The 16024-nt window shown below is 40.5% G+C and overlaps 1 protein-coding gene across 1 annotated transcript in view; it reads right to left on the bottom strand.

Moving 5' to 3' along the window:
* LOC108707583 (remodeling and spacing factor 1-like) overlaps positions 1-16011 on the bottom strand; it is a 39543-nt gene extending 23532 nt beyond the window's left edge. The window contains exons 1-2 of the mRNA XM_041582710.1: positions 15581-16011; positions 696-787 (exon numbers count right to left, since the gene is read on the bottom strand). Coding sequence (XP_041438644.1) covers positions 696-787; positions 15581-15752 — 264 coding nt within the window. The 5' untranslated portion in view covers positions 15753-16011. The remainder of the gene's footprint in view (positions 1-695; positions 788-15580) is intronic.
* Between the last annotated feature and the right edge of the window lie 13 nt (positions 16012-16024).

Here is a 16024-nt window from a genome sequence, read left to right as displayed (position 1 = left end):
ATAATAAAACAGTAACTTGTACTTGATCCCAACTAAGATATAATTAATCCTTATTGGAAGCAAAACCAGACTTTTGGGTTTAATTCATATTTAAATTATTTTTTTAGCAGGACACAAAGGCAGATTCGGGGAGATTAGTTGCAAATCTATTCTTCTTCAGGGCAACTAATCTCCCCGAACTGCCTCCCCTGCCTTCTCGCCGGCTAAAATGTAAATCGCCAGCGGGATGGCACTCTGAGCAATTGGTTTTCCGAAGTGGCCCAAAGTTTCATCGTGAGGCAACTTCGGAGAACGAATCGCTCCGAGTGCCATCCAGCCGGCGATTTACATTTTAGCCGGCGAGAAGGCAGTTCGGGGAGATTAGTCGCCCCAAAGAAGAAGAGATTTTTCGCCAGCGACTAATCTCGCCGAATCTGCCTGTGTGCCCTGACCCTTAAGATATGAAAATTACAGAAAGACCCCTTATCTGGAAAATCCCAACCATTCTGCATAACAGGTCCCATACTTGTACTATTGTAATGCTCCCAAGTCTGTGTTTGTGCTCCTCTAACCTTCACGCCATGGCCTTTGATAGAAAGAGCAGGGAATGAGGGAGTAACTTACACTTGTGAGCACAGAACAGATCAGTATAATTTGTACCAAAGAAATGAACATATAGGTTACGTATGAAATTCAACCACACAAATATCCGGTACCTTGATTAAGTACTTTTCCCATCTATCCATTGTGACCGATTTGCCAATTTTCCTTAACAATTTCAAATGCAGTTCCACCAATGGCTTTGCGACTAAAAAAAAGAAAAAAAATAGGATAAAGAACATCATTTTAAGATCACTTTTCGGATACTTATCCCAACATCATTGATACAATTAATACAAGCTTTGTATTTAAAGAGAGCTGCTATGAAAAATTGTGAAAGTGGGTTGTTCACCTTTGAGTTAAAGGGATACTGTCATGGGAAAAAAAAATTTTTTCAAAATGAATCAGTTAATAGTGCTGCTCCAGCAGAATTCTGCACTGAAATCCATTTCTCAAAAGAGCAAACTGATTTTTTTATATTCAATTTTGAAATTTGACATGGGGCTAGACATATTGACAATTTCCCAGCAGCCCCAAGTCATGTGAATTGTGCTCTGATAAACTTCAATCACTCTTTACTGCTGTACTGCAAGTTGGAGTGATATCACCCCCTATCTTCCCCCCCCAACAGCCAAACAAAAGAACAATGGGAAGGTAACCAGATAGCAGCTCCCTAACACAAGATAACAGCTGCCTGGTAGATCTAAGAACAACACTCAATAGTAAAAACCCATGTCCCACTGAGACACATTCAGTTACATTGAGAAGGAAAAACAGCAGCCTGCCAAAAAGCATTTCTCTGCTGAAGTGCAGGCACAAGTCACATGACTAGGGGCAGCTGGGAAATTGACAAAATGTCTAGCCCCATGTCAGATTTCAAAATTGAATATAAAAAAATCTGTTTGCTCTTTTGAGAAATGGATTTCAGTGCAGAATTCTGCTGGAGCAGCACTATTAACTGATTCATTTTGAAAAAAAAGTTTTTTCCCATGACAGTATCCCTTTAATGTTTAATATGATGTAGAGAGCGATATTCTGTGACAATTTTCAATTGGGGTTATTTTTTCATTATTTGTGGTTTATGATTTATTTAGCTTTTTATTCAGCAGCTCTCCAGTTTGCCATTTTAGCAGTCTGGTTGCTAGGATCCAAATGACCCTAGCAACCATGCGCTGATTTGAATAAGAGACTAGAATATGAATAGGAGAGGCCTGAGTAGAAAGATGAGTTATAAAAATTAGCCCCAACACTTAATTCATAGCCTTCCAGAGAATTCGTTTTTAGATGGGAGTTAATCACCCCCATTTGAAAGCTAGGAAGAATCAGAAGGAGAATAATTCAAAAACTACAAAAAAGAAAACGAAGATCAAATGGAAAGTTGCTTGAAATTGGCCATTCTATGAAATACTAAAAGTTTACTTTAAGGGGAGCTACCCCTTTAACAACCACGTTCCAGTGCTAGAATGTCCCAGATGAACTAGACAAGGGGTAAGGGGCACACACAAGTGATCATACACCGCAGATCACTTTGAGCCTTCATGTCCTTCACTTGTGCTTCAATATTAGTCAGTCGCATTAGCTGCACCTTGCAGCAGGGGCGTAACTATAGAGGAAGCAGACCCTGCGCCTGCAGGGGGGCCCAGGAGGTATAGGGGCCCCACGAAGCCCTAATTCATATACAATTTCAATAAATATTGGTAAAACAAGTCAACTGCTAAAAATTTTGGGGGCCTGAAAAATAATTTGCTGTGGGGCCCAGCAATATCTAGTTACGCCACTGCCTTGCAGCTTCCTAGAACATGATAGGATTTGGTAACTTCTTTTTGTACCCCCAGGTCCAAAGCAAACGCAGTTTATTGGCAGCAATCACAATACAGCTTTAAACAAAATCCCCACTGATCAGAAACATTGAAGCTGCTGGTTTCTTTATTATCGGCCAATTAAACCAAGAGCACACTCAGAAGGATACAGCCCAGAGCTGTGCTCTCCACTGTGCATGTCATTGACTTGACCGAATCGGAATATATCCCTACATCTCATCACATTGTGCAGAGGCCTCCCCATTTAGAGTTCCTAGGAGACAGAGAGGTGGGCAAACCTGGGAGCTTTGAAAGTGTAAGGCTAGAGGTTTTGTATCAGAAATTATGGATGGAAAAGCGGCACTTATTGTTGGAGCCTTTGCTCTGAAAGGCACAAATTGGTTGTGGATTCTGAAAGAGGTGCATTAAAGAAAATTGCTTTGACCCTACGAGGACAAACAACTTTAACACGTTTCTAATTCTAAATTGAATGCGAACAAAAAAAACAATAATGGGACAGAAGACCTCTGTGCAAAATGCATACTTTATTCTCATATAGGAAAAAGTGGGGACACTTTGGGGTATCCCCCTTTCTCAAATGAACAGAAAGAACAAATTGGTGCCCAATTAAAGATAAAACCATTAGTTACAGTCTAAAACTGCAGCATAAAGACTAACACCCTATTCCATCCAATAAGAATTGTCCGTAATCCAACGGTTGCTCAAGTGAATTATGGGTGTTGTTGTATTAAAACAAGGCAATAATAACTAGGTGACCTGGTAACACGTTAAATCGAATGGACAAAATTGGACTGGGCCATGGGGACAAGCTCGGACCTGCTCCCCCCTAAAAAAACACACTTGTGCCGTAATGTGACAGCGTTTGTGCATGGGCATGGCGGAGGTTGGGAGTTTAGAAGTCAGGAGGGGGCCCCCGGTGACTACATGGAGGTCCCCTTTTGTCGCAGCCCTAGTGAGCCTCCAGTCTGACCCTGGATAGGAATTCGGCCACGATTCAGCCTTTTCCCCCATACGGATTTGGCCAATATTCAGCCTTTTTCAGCAGGATTCTGCCAAGATTCAGTCTTCTTTAGCAATATTCAGCCTTTTTCAGATGGATTCGGCCAATATTCAGCCTTTTTCAGCAGGATTCGACCAAGATTCAGCCTTTTACAGCAGGATTCGGCCAAAATTAAGACTTTTCAGCAGGATTCAGCCAAGATTCAGCCATTTTCAGCAGGATTCGGCCAAGATTCTGCCCTTTTCAGACAGATTCGGCCAAGATTCAGCCTTTTTCAACTGGATTTGGCCAAGATTCTGTCTTTTTTTAGCAGAATTTGGCCAAGATTCAGCCTTTTTTCAGCAGTATTTGGCCAAGATTCAACCTTTTTCAGCAGGATTTGGCCAAGATTCAGCCTTTTTCAGTAGGAGTCGGCCAAACCCAATTGCCTGGCTAACCCAAATCTGAATCCAAAAAAAATCACACAACTTTTCAGCACACAAAGAAGGAAGTCAAAATGTTTTTAACCATGAGCTGCGTGCACGATTATCTTTCCCAGTTTTCTTCCTAATTTATATATGTAAATTAGGGTTCGGTTTCAGTTCAGTATTCGAGTCTTTGTAAAACTTTCACAAGGTATTCGGCCAAATCCAAAATAGTGGATTCGGTGCATGATTAGTTTTTGGGCTGTAGGTTCCACAACATGAATTTGATTGGGCTCAAGTTGGAAAATGGCCACAATGAGGGGTGGCGTGTTTATGCTCCAATTAGCTGCAAGTAATGGCTTAGGCGGGAACCACAAAACATTGTGCACCTTATTTTTCCTATATGAGAATAAAGTAGGTGTTTGTCATCCTGGTCAGCAGTGCAGCTAGTTGTTCCCTATATTTCATATAAAATATCTATCCATAGGTTCCAAAGGCCAATTTGTTCAGAAATACAGACGAAGAACTGGATTTACAGATGAACAACATTAATACTTAATCTCTCTGGCTTTTAGCACAATATTGGTTGTCATGTGAATACATTCACATGGGGCTTGGGTACAAGAAATCAGATCCAACTGCTCTCATTTGTAAATCTACTGTGTAATAAATTCTATTGCACTGAACCTGATCCATCTTTTGTCAATGACAAAATGAGACCGATGTAGTCTGAGCTCAAGCCACATTCGAAGTACAGGCTTTTAATAAGCAGAATAGGAATCCTAACAATTCAAACAACGTACTAAAAATGAATTTGAAGGTGAACTTCCCCTTTAAATCAGATTGGAAACTACTCAAATTACAAATTATGGCCAAAATATGTTGTGATTATACTTTTATTTAGCTAAATGAATAAAACAGTGTTTCAGTCCTATACAATCCAGTCCTATAACGTATCACTACTTTATGTTAAAGGAACAGTTGTATGAAAATAAAAACAGGGTAAATAGACAGGCTGTGCAAAATAAAAAATGTATCTGATATAGTTAGTTAGCCAAAAATGTCATGTATAAAGGCTGGAGTGACTGGATGTCTAACTGAACAGAACACTTTTCATGCGAAGCTTGGGGAGTCCCTTTGTCTGTTCTACATCAGCCCCAAAGGGCTTCCAAGGGCACAGGATATCCAATGGACATAATCGTTGTGCAGCCACAGCAGGGCCAGGGTTCAGGGGGAGGAGCCTAATGGCCATACAACCACCCCTGGATCTGTGCTGGACCTGGAAGTCTTGCACCGCAATCCTTAAAGGAGAACTAAATCCCCCCCAATTAGAAAAGTCTCTACCTACTACCCTAGATAGACCCCGCCTGAAAGTGCCCCAAATACATTACTCATGTATCAGTGCAAAGTAAGTGCAGCAGAGCTCACGGGAGTCATCTTCTGGATCTTCGGTCTTCTTCTGGTTCTCTTCATTCCCTTCAGCACTTCTGGTTCTCTTCCTTCTCTTCAGAAATTCACGGCACTTTCGGTGCATGCACAGTTGCTACGAACAAGAAGACTGCTCCAACTGTGCATGCGCCAATACATGCGCTCCCTTACAGAGGAGGACTGAAGATCCGGAAGATGGTGCTCACCAGCTTCACTGCACTTACTCTGCACAGATACGTGAGCAATGTATTCAGGACACTTTCAAGGGTAATGAACTATACTACGGGGGGAAGAAGGGATGGGGACTATCTAGGGTAGTAGGTAAGGGCTTTTCTTATTGGGGGGGGTTTAGTTCTCCTTTAAAGTGCAACATTGTTGATAATGAATGAAAGCCACAATGTGAGAGCAGGAGATGGTACTCCCCAGTCAGAGCATTTGCAACGGGCATGTTACTCATAGAGAGCTTCACATGTTCAGAGTGCGGGACTTATGTTACTTATGTGTCAGGAGCATCTCATAATACATTGCCTGGAAAGAGGCTTATCCACCTCATTTCATTCCCCTTATTCATGTTACATGGCAGGATGGCTGGATTAACTGTAGGACAGGAGCAAGATGTTTCCTGATGTAAGATATGATATATATGATACCAGCTACAGAATGGAATTGTGATAAGAGCTGCACTGAGACTTCACGGACCAACGTCGTCTCATCATCTGAACCCCATGATGATATTCACAGATACGTTCAACCTGCAAGACCTTGTGCTTCATCTAATCTCAAGGGGAATGAGAAGAACAAGTCCAAAGACAGCCTTGTATTTAGTTTACAGAGCAGACATTGGGAGTCATTTATCAACATTGGGCAAATTTGCCCGTGAGCAGTAACCCCTAGCAACCTATCAGCAATTGGTGGTTTTTTTTCCAGCCAGGTACAGGTAGAACAGTGAATGCAACAATTTGATTGGTTGCCATGGGTTACTGCCCATGGAAAATTTGCCCAGTGTTGATAAATGACCCCCACTGATTTTTAAGTGGTGGTTCTCCAAAAAAATTAAAGGAAATGACAATAAAATGTACTGTAGCCCTGCACTAGTAAAACTGATGTGTTTGCTTCAGAAACACTACTATAGTTTATATAAACAAGCTGCTGTGTAGCCATGGGGGCAGCCATTCAAGCACAGGATACACAGTAGATAACAGATAAGTACTACTATAATTTATATAAACAAGTTTGGTGAAGCCATGGAGGCAGCCATTCAAGCACAGGATACACAGTAGATAACAGATAAGTACTACTATAGTTTATATAAACAAGCTGCTGTGTAGCCATGGGGGCAGCCATTCGAACACACAGGGTACACAATAGATAACAGATAAGTACTACTATAGTTTATATAAACAAGCTGCTGTGTAGCCATGGGGGCAGCCATTCAAGCACAGGATACACAGTAGATAAGAGATGACCTCTGAAGACTCCCATTGTACACAACAGAGTTTATCTGATGTGAAACCTGTGCCTTTTCTCCTTTTTTCAGCTTTGAATGGCTGTCTCCATGGCTACAGAGCCGCTACTTTATATGTATGTATATTTTTATTTGTATAGCGCTCCTTGAGGGCAAAGCACTGTACAGCAACACAATAAATTAGTAGTGACAAACAAGAGGTCATTGAAGTAAAAAGTTACAGTAGGTGCATTAATAAAAAAATACAATTCACATAAATATAATTACAATACAGATTTAGTGCTCAGTGTCACGAAAACAAAATGCTAGAGGACCCTACCCCATAGGGCTTACAGTCAAAATGGGAGGGTAACATACAGACTATAGTAAAGTTTCTGAAGCAAACACACCAGTGGATCACAACAGTACATTCGATTTACATTACTTTAAATCATTCATTTTTTGATGTTACAGGTGCTTTAAAGGGGTTGTTCACCTTCAAACAACTAGCTGTTTTCAGACAGATCACCAGATATAACTTTTTCCAATTACTTTCCATTTTCTGTTTTTGACAGTTTTTCTAATATTGAAGTGTAAAGTGTAATTTTGCACCTTCTAAAGCAGCTCTGTGAGGGGGGGTCGCCGACCCCCCCAAACTGTTCTAAATTGATACATTTAGTTGATCCATTTCTTTTCTTTGTCCCTGCTGAGCAGACTCTCTGGTTTCATTAAAGGCAGCTGTTAGACTTGATACAATAGTTGCTGATACTCCAGAGATGCTGCTGAGAAATGGATCAACTAAATGTTGCAAAATTGTAAGTTTAGAATCTGCACCTGAATTACTGAGCTGTCAGACTCAAACACCAGAGATAGGGACAGGTACATTCAACTTTAAACTTAGATTTTGGAAAAACAGCAAAAAAATAAAATAAAATAATGGAAAGTAATTGAAAAAAAGTCTTTATTTCTGGGGAATAATCTGAAAACAACTGAACAAAAAAGTGTTTGGAAGGCGCACAACCCCTTTAAGTTAACTTTTAGTATGTTAAAATATGACCAGTTCTAAACAATTTTACAATTGGAATTCATTATTCATTTTTGATTTTTTTTCCCCTTTTCTTCAGGCTCTTTCCAACTTTCAAATGGGGGTCACTGACCCCATCTTAAAAAAAACAAATACTCTGTAAGGCTACAAATGTATTGTTATGGCTACTTTTTATTCATATTCCAGTCACTTGTTCATATCTAAGCATGGTTGCTAGGGTCATTTGGACCGATTTTATCGAGTTTTTTTCCAATGATAAATAAGGTCAAATCGTGGATTCTAGTTTGGTCTTTTTTTTACTTAAAAAATCAGAAAAAATCAGATTTTGATAAATAACCCCCTAAAGTTCTAGCCTTACCAAGTATTTGTTTTTAGATGGGGTCAGTGAACCCCATTTGAAAGCCGGAAAGAATCTGAAGAAAGCAAATAATAAAAAAAGCTATAAAAAATAAACAATGAAAACCAACTGAAAAGTTGCTTAGAATCGGCCATTCTATAACATACTAAAAGTTACCAACCAAAAATGGAAGCAGAGATTGCAGTTAGCAACTAACTTTTTTATGTTTTAGCTTTCCTTTAAAGGGATACTGTCACGGGAAAAAAAAATTTTTCAAAATGAATCAGTTAATAGTGCTGCTCCAGCAGAATTCTGCACTGAAAGCCATTTCTCAAAAGAGCAAACAGATTTTTTTTATATTCAATTTTGAAATCTGACATGGGGCTAGACATCTTGTCAATTTCCCAGCTGCGCAAGTCATGTGACTTGTGCTCTGATAAACTTCAATCACTCTTTACTGCTGTACTGCAAGTTGGAGTGATATCACCCCCTCCCTTCCCCCACCCCCCCAGCAGCCAAACAAAAGAACAATGGGAAGATAACCAGATAACAGCTCCCTAACACAAGATAACAGCTGCCTGGTAGATCTAAGAACAACACTCAATAGTAAAAACCCATGTCCCACTGAGACACATTCAGTTACATTGAGAAGGAAAAACAGCAGCCTGCCAGAAAGCATTTCTCTCCTAAAGTGCAGGCACAAGTCACATGACCAGGGGCAGCTGGGAAATTGACAAAATGTCTAGCCCCATGCCAGATTTCAAAACTAAATATAAAAAAAATCTGTTTGCTCTTTTGAGAAATGGGTTTCAGTGCAGAAGTCTGCTGGAGTAGCACTATTAACTGATGCGTTTTGAAAAAAACATGTTTTCTGATGACAGGATCCCTTTAAATTTATTTGCAATAAATGTGGGCTTGCTTTATGAATCTATTTGCATGATCAATGTATGTAATAAGGCCATGACTTATCTAGAGCAGAACAAAACCTTTCCATCCACCACTATAAAAAGGGTGGTTCACATTTAAGCTTCGTTTTACCGTTATAGAATAGCTAATTATTCTAAGCAACTGGTCTTCATTATTTATTTTTTAAACTTTTTTAATGATTTGCCTTCTTCTTCTGACTCTTTCCAGCTTTCCCATCTAAAAACAAATGCTCTGTAAGGCTACACGTTTATAGTTATTGTTCATTATTATTACTCATCTTTCTATTCAGAATATATTTTTTTCATATTCCAGTCTCTTATTCAAATCGATGCATGGTTGCTAGGGTAATTTGAACCCTAGCAACCAGACTACTGAAATTGAAAACCGGAGAGCTGCTGAATAAAAAGTGAAATAACTGAAAAACTACAAATAAAAAATGAAAACCAATTGCAAATTGTCTCTGAATATCCCTCTCTACATCATACTAACAGTTAATTTTAAGGCGAGCAGCCCCTTTAAATCAGTGCTGCCTGATGAGTCTACTATGTAGGCAACTAATCTCCTAAAAAATGCTTTTCCACCAGCAACAATATCAATCACAGTGGGAAAATGCACTGCTTAGTTGGATCCAAAGTAGCCCGAGGTAGTGGTCCAATACCTGGAGATGCTAGCAGCCCAAAATAGCGCATGAAAATGTCAGCGACTAGAGAGAATTCACATGTGACTTATTAGTTGAATTCTAAAGCACAACACAAATCTGAAGAAAGTGAATACACGAGATTGGTAGGGTGGTAGGGGGGCTTTTAGTTGCCTTCCAGCTCCAGCTCAAATAGCAGCTGTAATGCTTATCAAATTGTTTTGTTCCTGTAGCAGAAAACCATTGCCCCAGGAGAACATTTAGCTTCCCACTTCACTGCCACTTCTCAAGCCGCTCCTAATCTACAATTGTAATGCTACTGTAAAACCACTGCGGGACATAGTTAGTGAAAAAGGGAAAACTTCCCAATTATCCTTTAAAATAAAACTGCTACCAGATACTGCATCTTCTTAAAGGGATACTATCATGGGAAATCTTTTTTTCCAAAATGAATCAGTTAATAGTGCTGCTCCAGCAGAATTCTGCACTGAAATCCATTTCTCAAAAGAGCAAACCAGATATTTTTATATTCAATTTTGAAATCTGACATGGGGCTAGACATATTGTCAATTTCCCAGCTGCCCCAAGTCATGTGACTTGTGCTCTGATAAACTTCAATCACTCTTTACTGCTATACTGTAAGTTGGAGTGATATCACCCCCTCCCTCCCCCCCCCCAGCAGCCAAACAAAAGAACAATGGGAAGGTAACCAGATAACAGCCCCCTAACACAAGATAACAGCTCCCTGGTAGATCTAAGAACAGCACTCAATAGTAAAATCCAGGTCCCACTGAGACACATTCAGTTACATTGAGAAGGAAAAACAGCAGCCAGAAAGCATTTCTCTCCTAAAGTGCAGGCACAAGTCACATGACTGGGGGCAGCTGGGAAATTGACAAAATGTCTAGCCCCATGTCAGATTTCAAAATTGAATATAAAAAAATCTGTTTGCTCTTTTGAGAAATGGATTTCAGTGCAGAATTCTGCTGGAGTAGCACTATTAACTGATGGTTTTGAAAAAAAACATGTTTTCCGATGACAGGATCCCTTTAATGTTTTCTACAGCCAGCGTCCCACGGGAAGAATGTATTTTATATACCAGGGCTCCTTTCTTTTTTAAAAGGGGTTGATTACCTTTAAATTAACTTTTAGTATGATGTAGAACAGGAGTGGCCATACTTTAATAATGTGAGGGCTACTTTTAGTAATGTTGTCCCATTATGATCTACATCCATAATATCACCGTTAGGATCCTGTTCCATGGAAAATATTACTTGAATATTATATTGATTTATAAGAGAATTTATATTACTATATTTAAAAAACAACTATTTCTTATGTAACCTTAACATAATAGATATCTTAATGAAAAGCATGAAACAGGAGGGTAATTTAGACAAGCTGTTGGTTGACATTGTCTTGAGATCTACTGATCACCAGCCAAAGGTCTACTGATAGATCCCGATCTACCTTTTGGACACCCCTGATGTAGAAAGCGATATTCTGAGACAACTTGCAATTGGTTTTCATTTTATATTTAAGATATTTTGCAGTTCTCATATTTGCAATTTCAGCAATTAGGTTGCATATTACCCCAGCAATCATGCATTGATTTGAATAAGAGACTGGAATATGAATAGGAGCGGCCTGAACAGAAAGAGGAGTAATAACAAGTAGCAATAACAATACATTTGTAGCCGTACAGAGCATTTGTTTTTTTTTTTATATGGGATCAGTGACCCATATTTGAAAGCTGGAATCACAAAAAGAAGGCAAACAATTAAAAAAATAGCAAAAAGAAATAATGAAGACCAATTGAAAAGTTGCTTAGAATTGGCCATTCTAGAACATACTTAAAGTTAACGTAGAGGTGAACCACCCCTTTAATGAATGGCGGCCCATCACAGGGGCGTGGATATGTTTCCAGTATGTATAAACAATGTTACAAATACTAAGAAGCACAAGGAGGAGATGAAATGTCCATTCACTGCAACAATGTAACAGGCTCAGTATCAGTGTACAGAATGCAACAAAAGACGATATCTAAAATCGAGAGAAAATCCTCAAACTGTGGGGGCAGGGGCGTAACTACAGAGGAAGCAGACCCTGCGCTTGCAGGGGGCCCAGTAGAATAGGGGGCCCAGTGAGGCCCTAATTAATTGGCAATTTTAATATGTCTGGGTAGAACAGGCCACCTTATCAATATTTTGGGGCCCTAAATTGAATTTGCTGTGGGGCCCAGTGACATATAGTTACGCCACTGTGTGGGGGGCATATATATTCCAGCATTTCGTTGATTTTTGTTAGGGAAAAACGTAAACCCCAGATAGAAGCCACAAGGGTACACATTCCACATTGATGATGGAGCTCTGTATGGATTGAACCCAGAGACATACAGAAAGTCCTGCTCCACCAAAAGTTTCTTTTTCCATCTTTTATTCTTTGTGGATGATACGTCCAGTCTTTTTATAAGGGCAGCAGCAATGGTTTTGCCCACGATAGAAATGTCACACTTGCAGTAACAATGCATCAGAATAAAAAAAAGTCCAACGTCCCATTACTCTGTATGATACGGGTGCCATTTAGGTTTCTCTCAAACAAAAACACTCACGGGGATAATGAGAGCGGCTTGCGGTTGTTTCATGGTGCAGGTTTTTGCCATGTTACAGCATAAGTCCCATTAACTACACTCAATGCCATTGACCCAGCAGAGCATTCAGAACACAGGAGAAGCCCTTTAGCAGAATTAGAGGAGTGAGCCCAAAAATCTCAGCAAATTAAACCATTCTACAACAATTTTAGGGAAAAAAATATACAGTAGTATTCCCATTTTATGTTTTTCAGAGGACCAGGAAAAAATAATGTAAAATTCGGGAAAATGTAAAATTGAGGGAAATGTGTTAAAGTAACTTTTTCTTCAAGTACTGAAAATATTTACTGTGTTAATAACAAGGGTTAAGCATTGCAGTGTTGATGTTACACTATGGGGGGCATGTGCAAGACTCAGTCACATACACAACCTAAAGCAATAAGTGACTGGTGAAGGACTGTATAAGGGGCAGACTCATTGGAAATTACCATTTACAGGCAGAACCATAGTTACATAGTTAAATCAGGTTGAAAAAAGACAAAGTCCATCAAGTTCAACCCCTCCAAATGAAAACCCAGCATCCATACACACACCCCTCCCTACTCTCACATAAATTCTATATACCCATATCTATACTAACTATAGAGTTTAGTATCACAATAGCCTTTGATATTATGTCTGTCCAAAAAATCATCCAAGTCCTTCTTATAGTCATTAACTGAATCAGCATCACAACATCACCCGGCAGTGCATTCCACAACCTCACTGTCCTGACTGTAAAGAACCCCCTACGTTGCTTCAAATGAAAGTTCTTTTCTTCTAGTCTAAAGGGGAGGCCTCTGGTACGGTGATCCACTTTATGGGTAAAAAGGTCCCCTGCTATTTGTCTATAATGTCCTCTAATGTACTTGTAACGTGTAATCATGTCCCCTCGCAAGCACCTTTTTTCCAGAGAAAACAACCCCAACCTTGACAGGCTCCCCTCATAATTTAACTCTTCCCTCCCTCTAACCAGTTTAGTTGCACTTAGTCTCTGCACTCTCTCCAGCTCATTTATATCCCTCTTAAGGACTGGAGTCCAAAACTGCACTGCATACTCCAGATGAGGCCTCACCAGGGACCTATAAAGAGGCAGAATTATGTTTTCATCCCTTGAGTTAATGCCCTTATCTTATAGTGTATCTTATAGTGTATGGCCACCTTTGGACAAATCACTGTGCAAAGTGGCAGCATCCTGCATGGAACCTATAGTTCTGCACAATTTAGTATCATCTGCACAAATAGAAACAGTACTTTCAATGCCCACCTCCAGGTCAAACCATGGCAAACTATACATCTGGTTAGTATTTTAAACCTCTTTATTTCACAAATAACCTTAATAGAGGAAAATAAAGCAAGATTTTGAAGTAAAATGCAGGAAAACATTACTTAAAATGAGGGAAATGCACCCATTGAAATGCCTTATAAAATGGTGGGACCACAAATAAAAAAATGTAAAATGCGGAAAAACTTAAAATCAGGGGACTTAAAATCGAAGTTTCACTGTAGATATTTAGTCATAATAAACAACCTGTCACAAAAGAGGAGTGCATAAATATGAAACAACTAAAACAATTGGTGCATGGAGGTAGGGCTTAAAATCTGCCCAACTTGGTTATCCACGCTTTAGAGTTTTGTTTTTTAAAATCATCAGAACTGCTGGGGCACCGACAAACAAAATATGGCTTGTACTGGCACAGCAGATGGCACTGTCAGAGTAACTGAGTTACAGATTTTCTGATTTAAAGTAGTGATGCCCCTCACATCCAGCCTGGCAGAGGAGTGTATAGAAATGCAGAGAAGGCAACCTGAGCAGAGACTGAAGAAGGATGAAGTCTCCGCCTCCTAGTTCCAAAAAACGGCAGAGGCCACACAACAAAGCCCACCCCCCCCCCCCACAGCCTGAGGGCCACTTTCCCTCCTTAGGTTTTTGAAAGATAATAGAAGCCTTTCACATGTACTTCCAAGAGCTTACACTCCTCATCATCATCAGCATGCTGTTTATCAATACCCTGCTACATTGGGGTGTTGAGAGAGAGAGAGAGGGTGGCTGGCAATAGTAAGTGGCAGCAAGAGAATAACAAATACAAGCCCAATACTGGACTTTGAGGGCATACATCAGTGATCATTATTTTACCCCTTATCCATCAAACCTCAATTGATATCACATGAAAATAGAAAACACACAATTACCACCTACATCCCAGACAAAGCATCAACTTTTCAATTGGTCTTTATTTTTTTTTAAATCGTTTTTAAAGGATCTGCCTTCCTCTTCAGACTCGCTCCAGCTGAAAATGCTATCCGGCTGTTGAGTATCAATGTGAGGCTACTTATATGTCAGTTCAGGCCTCTCTTATAAACCATTGCCTGGTTACTTCGGACAGCAGGACCCTAGCAACCAGATACTAATGGAATTACAATCTTGAGTGCCACTGAATAAAAACAGAAGAAAAAGGCTGATTGCAAATTGCCTCCGAATATAATTGTCTGCATTGTCGTTCATTTAAATGCAAAGGATAACAAGCAGCACCCTGACGAGCTTCATCAGAACCCAGAAGATATATAAGCTGCTGTTTTACAATACTGAGAGCTGAAGTTTATCAACAGAACTCCTCCATGTTTAGGTAATGAATGACAGGGGTGCCAGATTGGGGAACTCCTCACAATAACTGCTTTTTTTTTTAGTCCATAATGAAATAAAAGTTTTAATTCAAGCAACATTACATCATATATTCAGTAGTTCTTCAGTGTAAATGTCACTGCCTGCTTGTTTCTATCCCCTGCACTAGTGGTTCCTAGTTCTGAAACAATGTAGCAGATTAACAGCTCTGCAGCACAACAAAGTCATTCTACACTGTCTCAATACTCTGGCCCAGAGAAAGGGATACAGACTTATTATAATACAATTATATTTACACTTTAAAACCCATTGATAATATCCATTGTAGATTGGAAAGTTCATTAGGAAAAAAGCAGTTCAGGAGTGGAGTTCCCCTTTAACCTCTCGGGTCAGACTTTAGAGCAGGACTTTCCCCTCGCCCCCCAGTCCTGAGGTGGAACTACATTTCCCACAAACCCCCAGTCCTGAGGTGGAACTACATTTCCCATAACCCCCCAAAGGAAGTGTTGAGTGTGGATGATATCCCTTGTGGTTAGAGAAGTAGGGGGGCAGCAGAGGGAAGCCATGATGGCGTACGTAGAGTAATAACCAGCTTGGGAAGCCAATGGGGAGTAATAAGGAGAAACTTAGGGAGCAAAGAATCCTCATGGCATCTCTCCCATCACAACAAGCATCCCGGGCCCCCCCATGCTCCTCCTCCTTCTCACCTGCCCCGGTCTCTTCCAGCGCCTCCTCCAGCTCCGGGAAGGTGAGCTCGGGCAGGTCCAGGGTAGTCCCATAGCGCTCCAGGAACGAGCAGACCACGGCGAAATCTGGCCAGGAACCCACCGAACAGGGAATTACCGGGGAAGCCTGCGCCTCCGCACCAGCAGCCGCCATCTTGGACTCTGGAGGGGGAGGGAAGGAGGAGGGGGAAAGAGAGTACAGCGCGCGCGCGCTTTCCCTCAGTCTCTAAAGGTTCTTTTGTCGTGCACACGCGCGCGCACCCAGGCGAGAATCCGAGAAACCGAAAGGGTTCCCTGGCGATAACACCTCCTCCCCGGCGGCCTTCGCATCCCACAATGCCGCGGGAAACTGTCCGTCCCATTCACCCTCCCATTCCTCTCTATGGCCACTCCCCCCACGCAATCTCATTGTAGCAAACAAAACAA

Source organism: Xenopus laevis, chromosome 2L, assembly GCF_017654675.1.
Source record: "Xenopus laevis strain J_2021 chromosome 2L, Xenopus_laevis_v10.1, whole genome shotgun sequence".
NCBI lineage: Eukaryota > Metazoa > Chordata > Amphibia > Anura > Pipidae > Xenopus > Xenopus laevis.
This window is presented reverse-complemented; position numbering and strand designations above follow the sequence as displayed.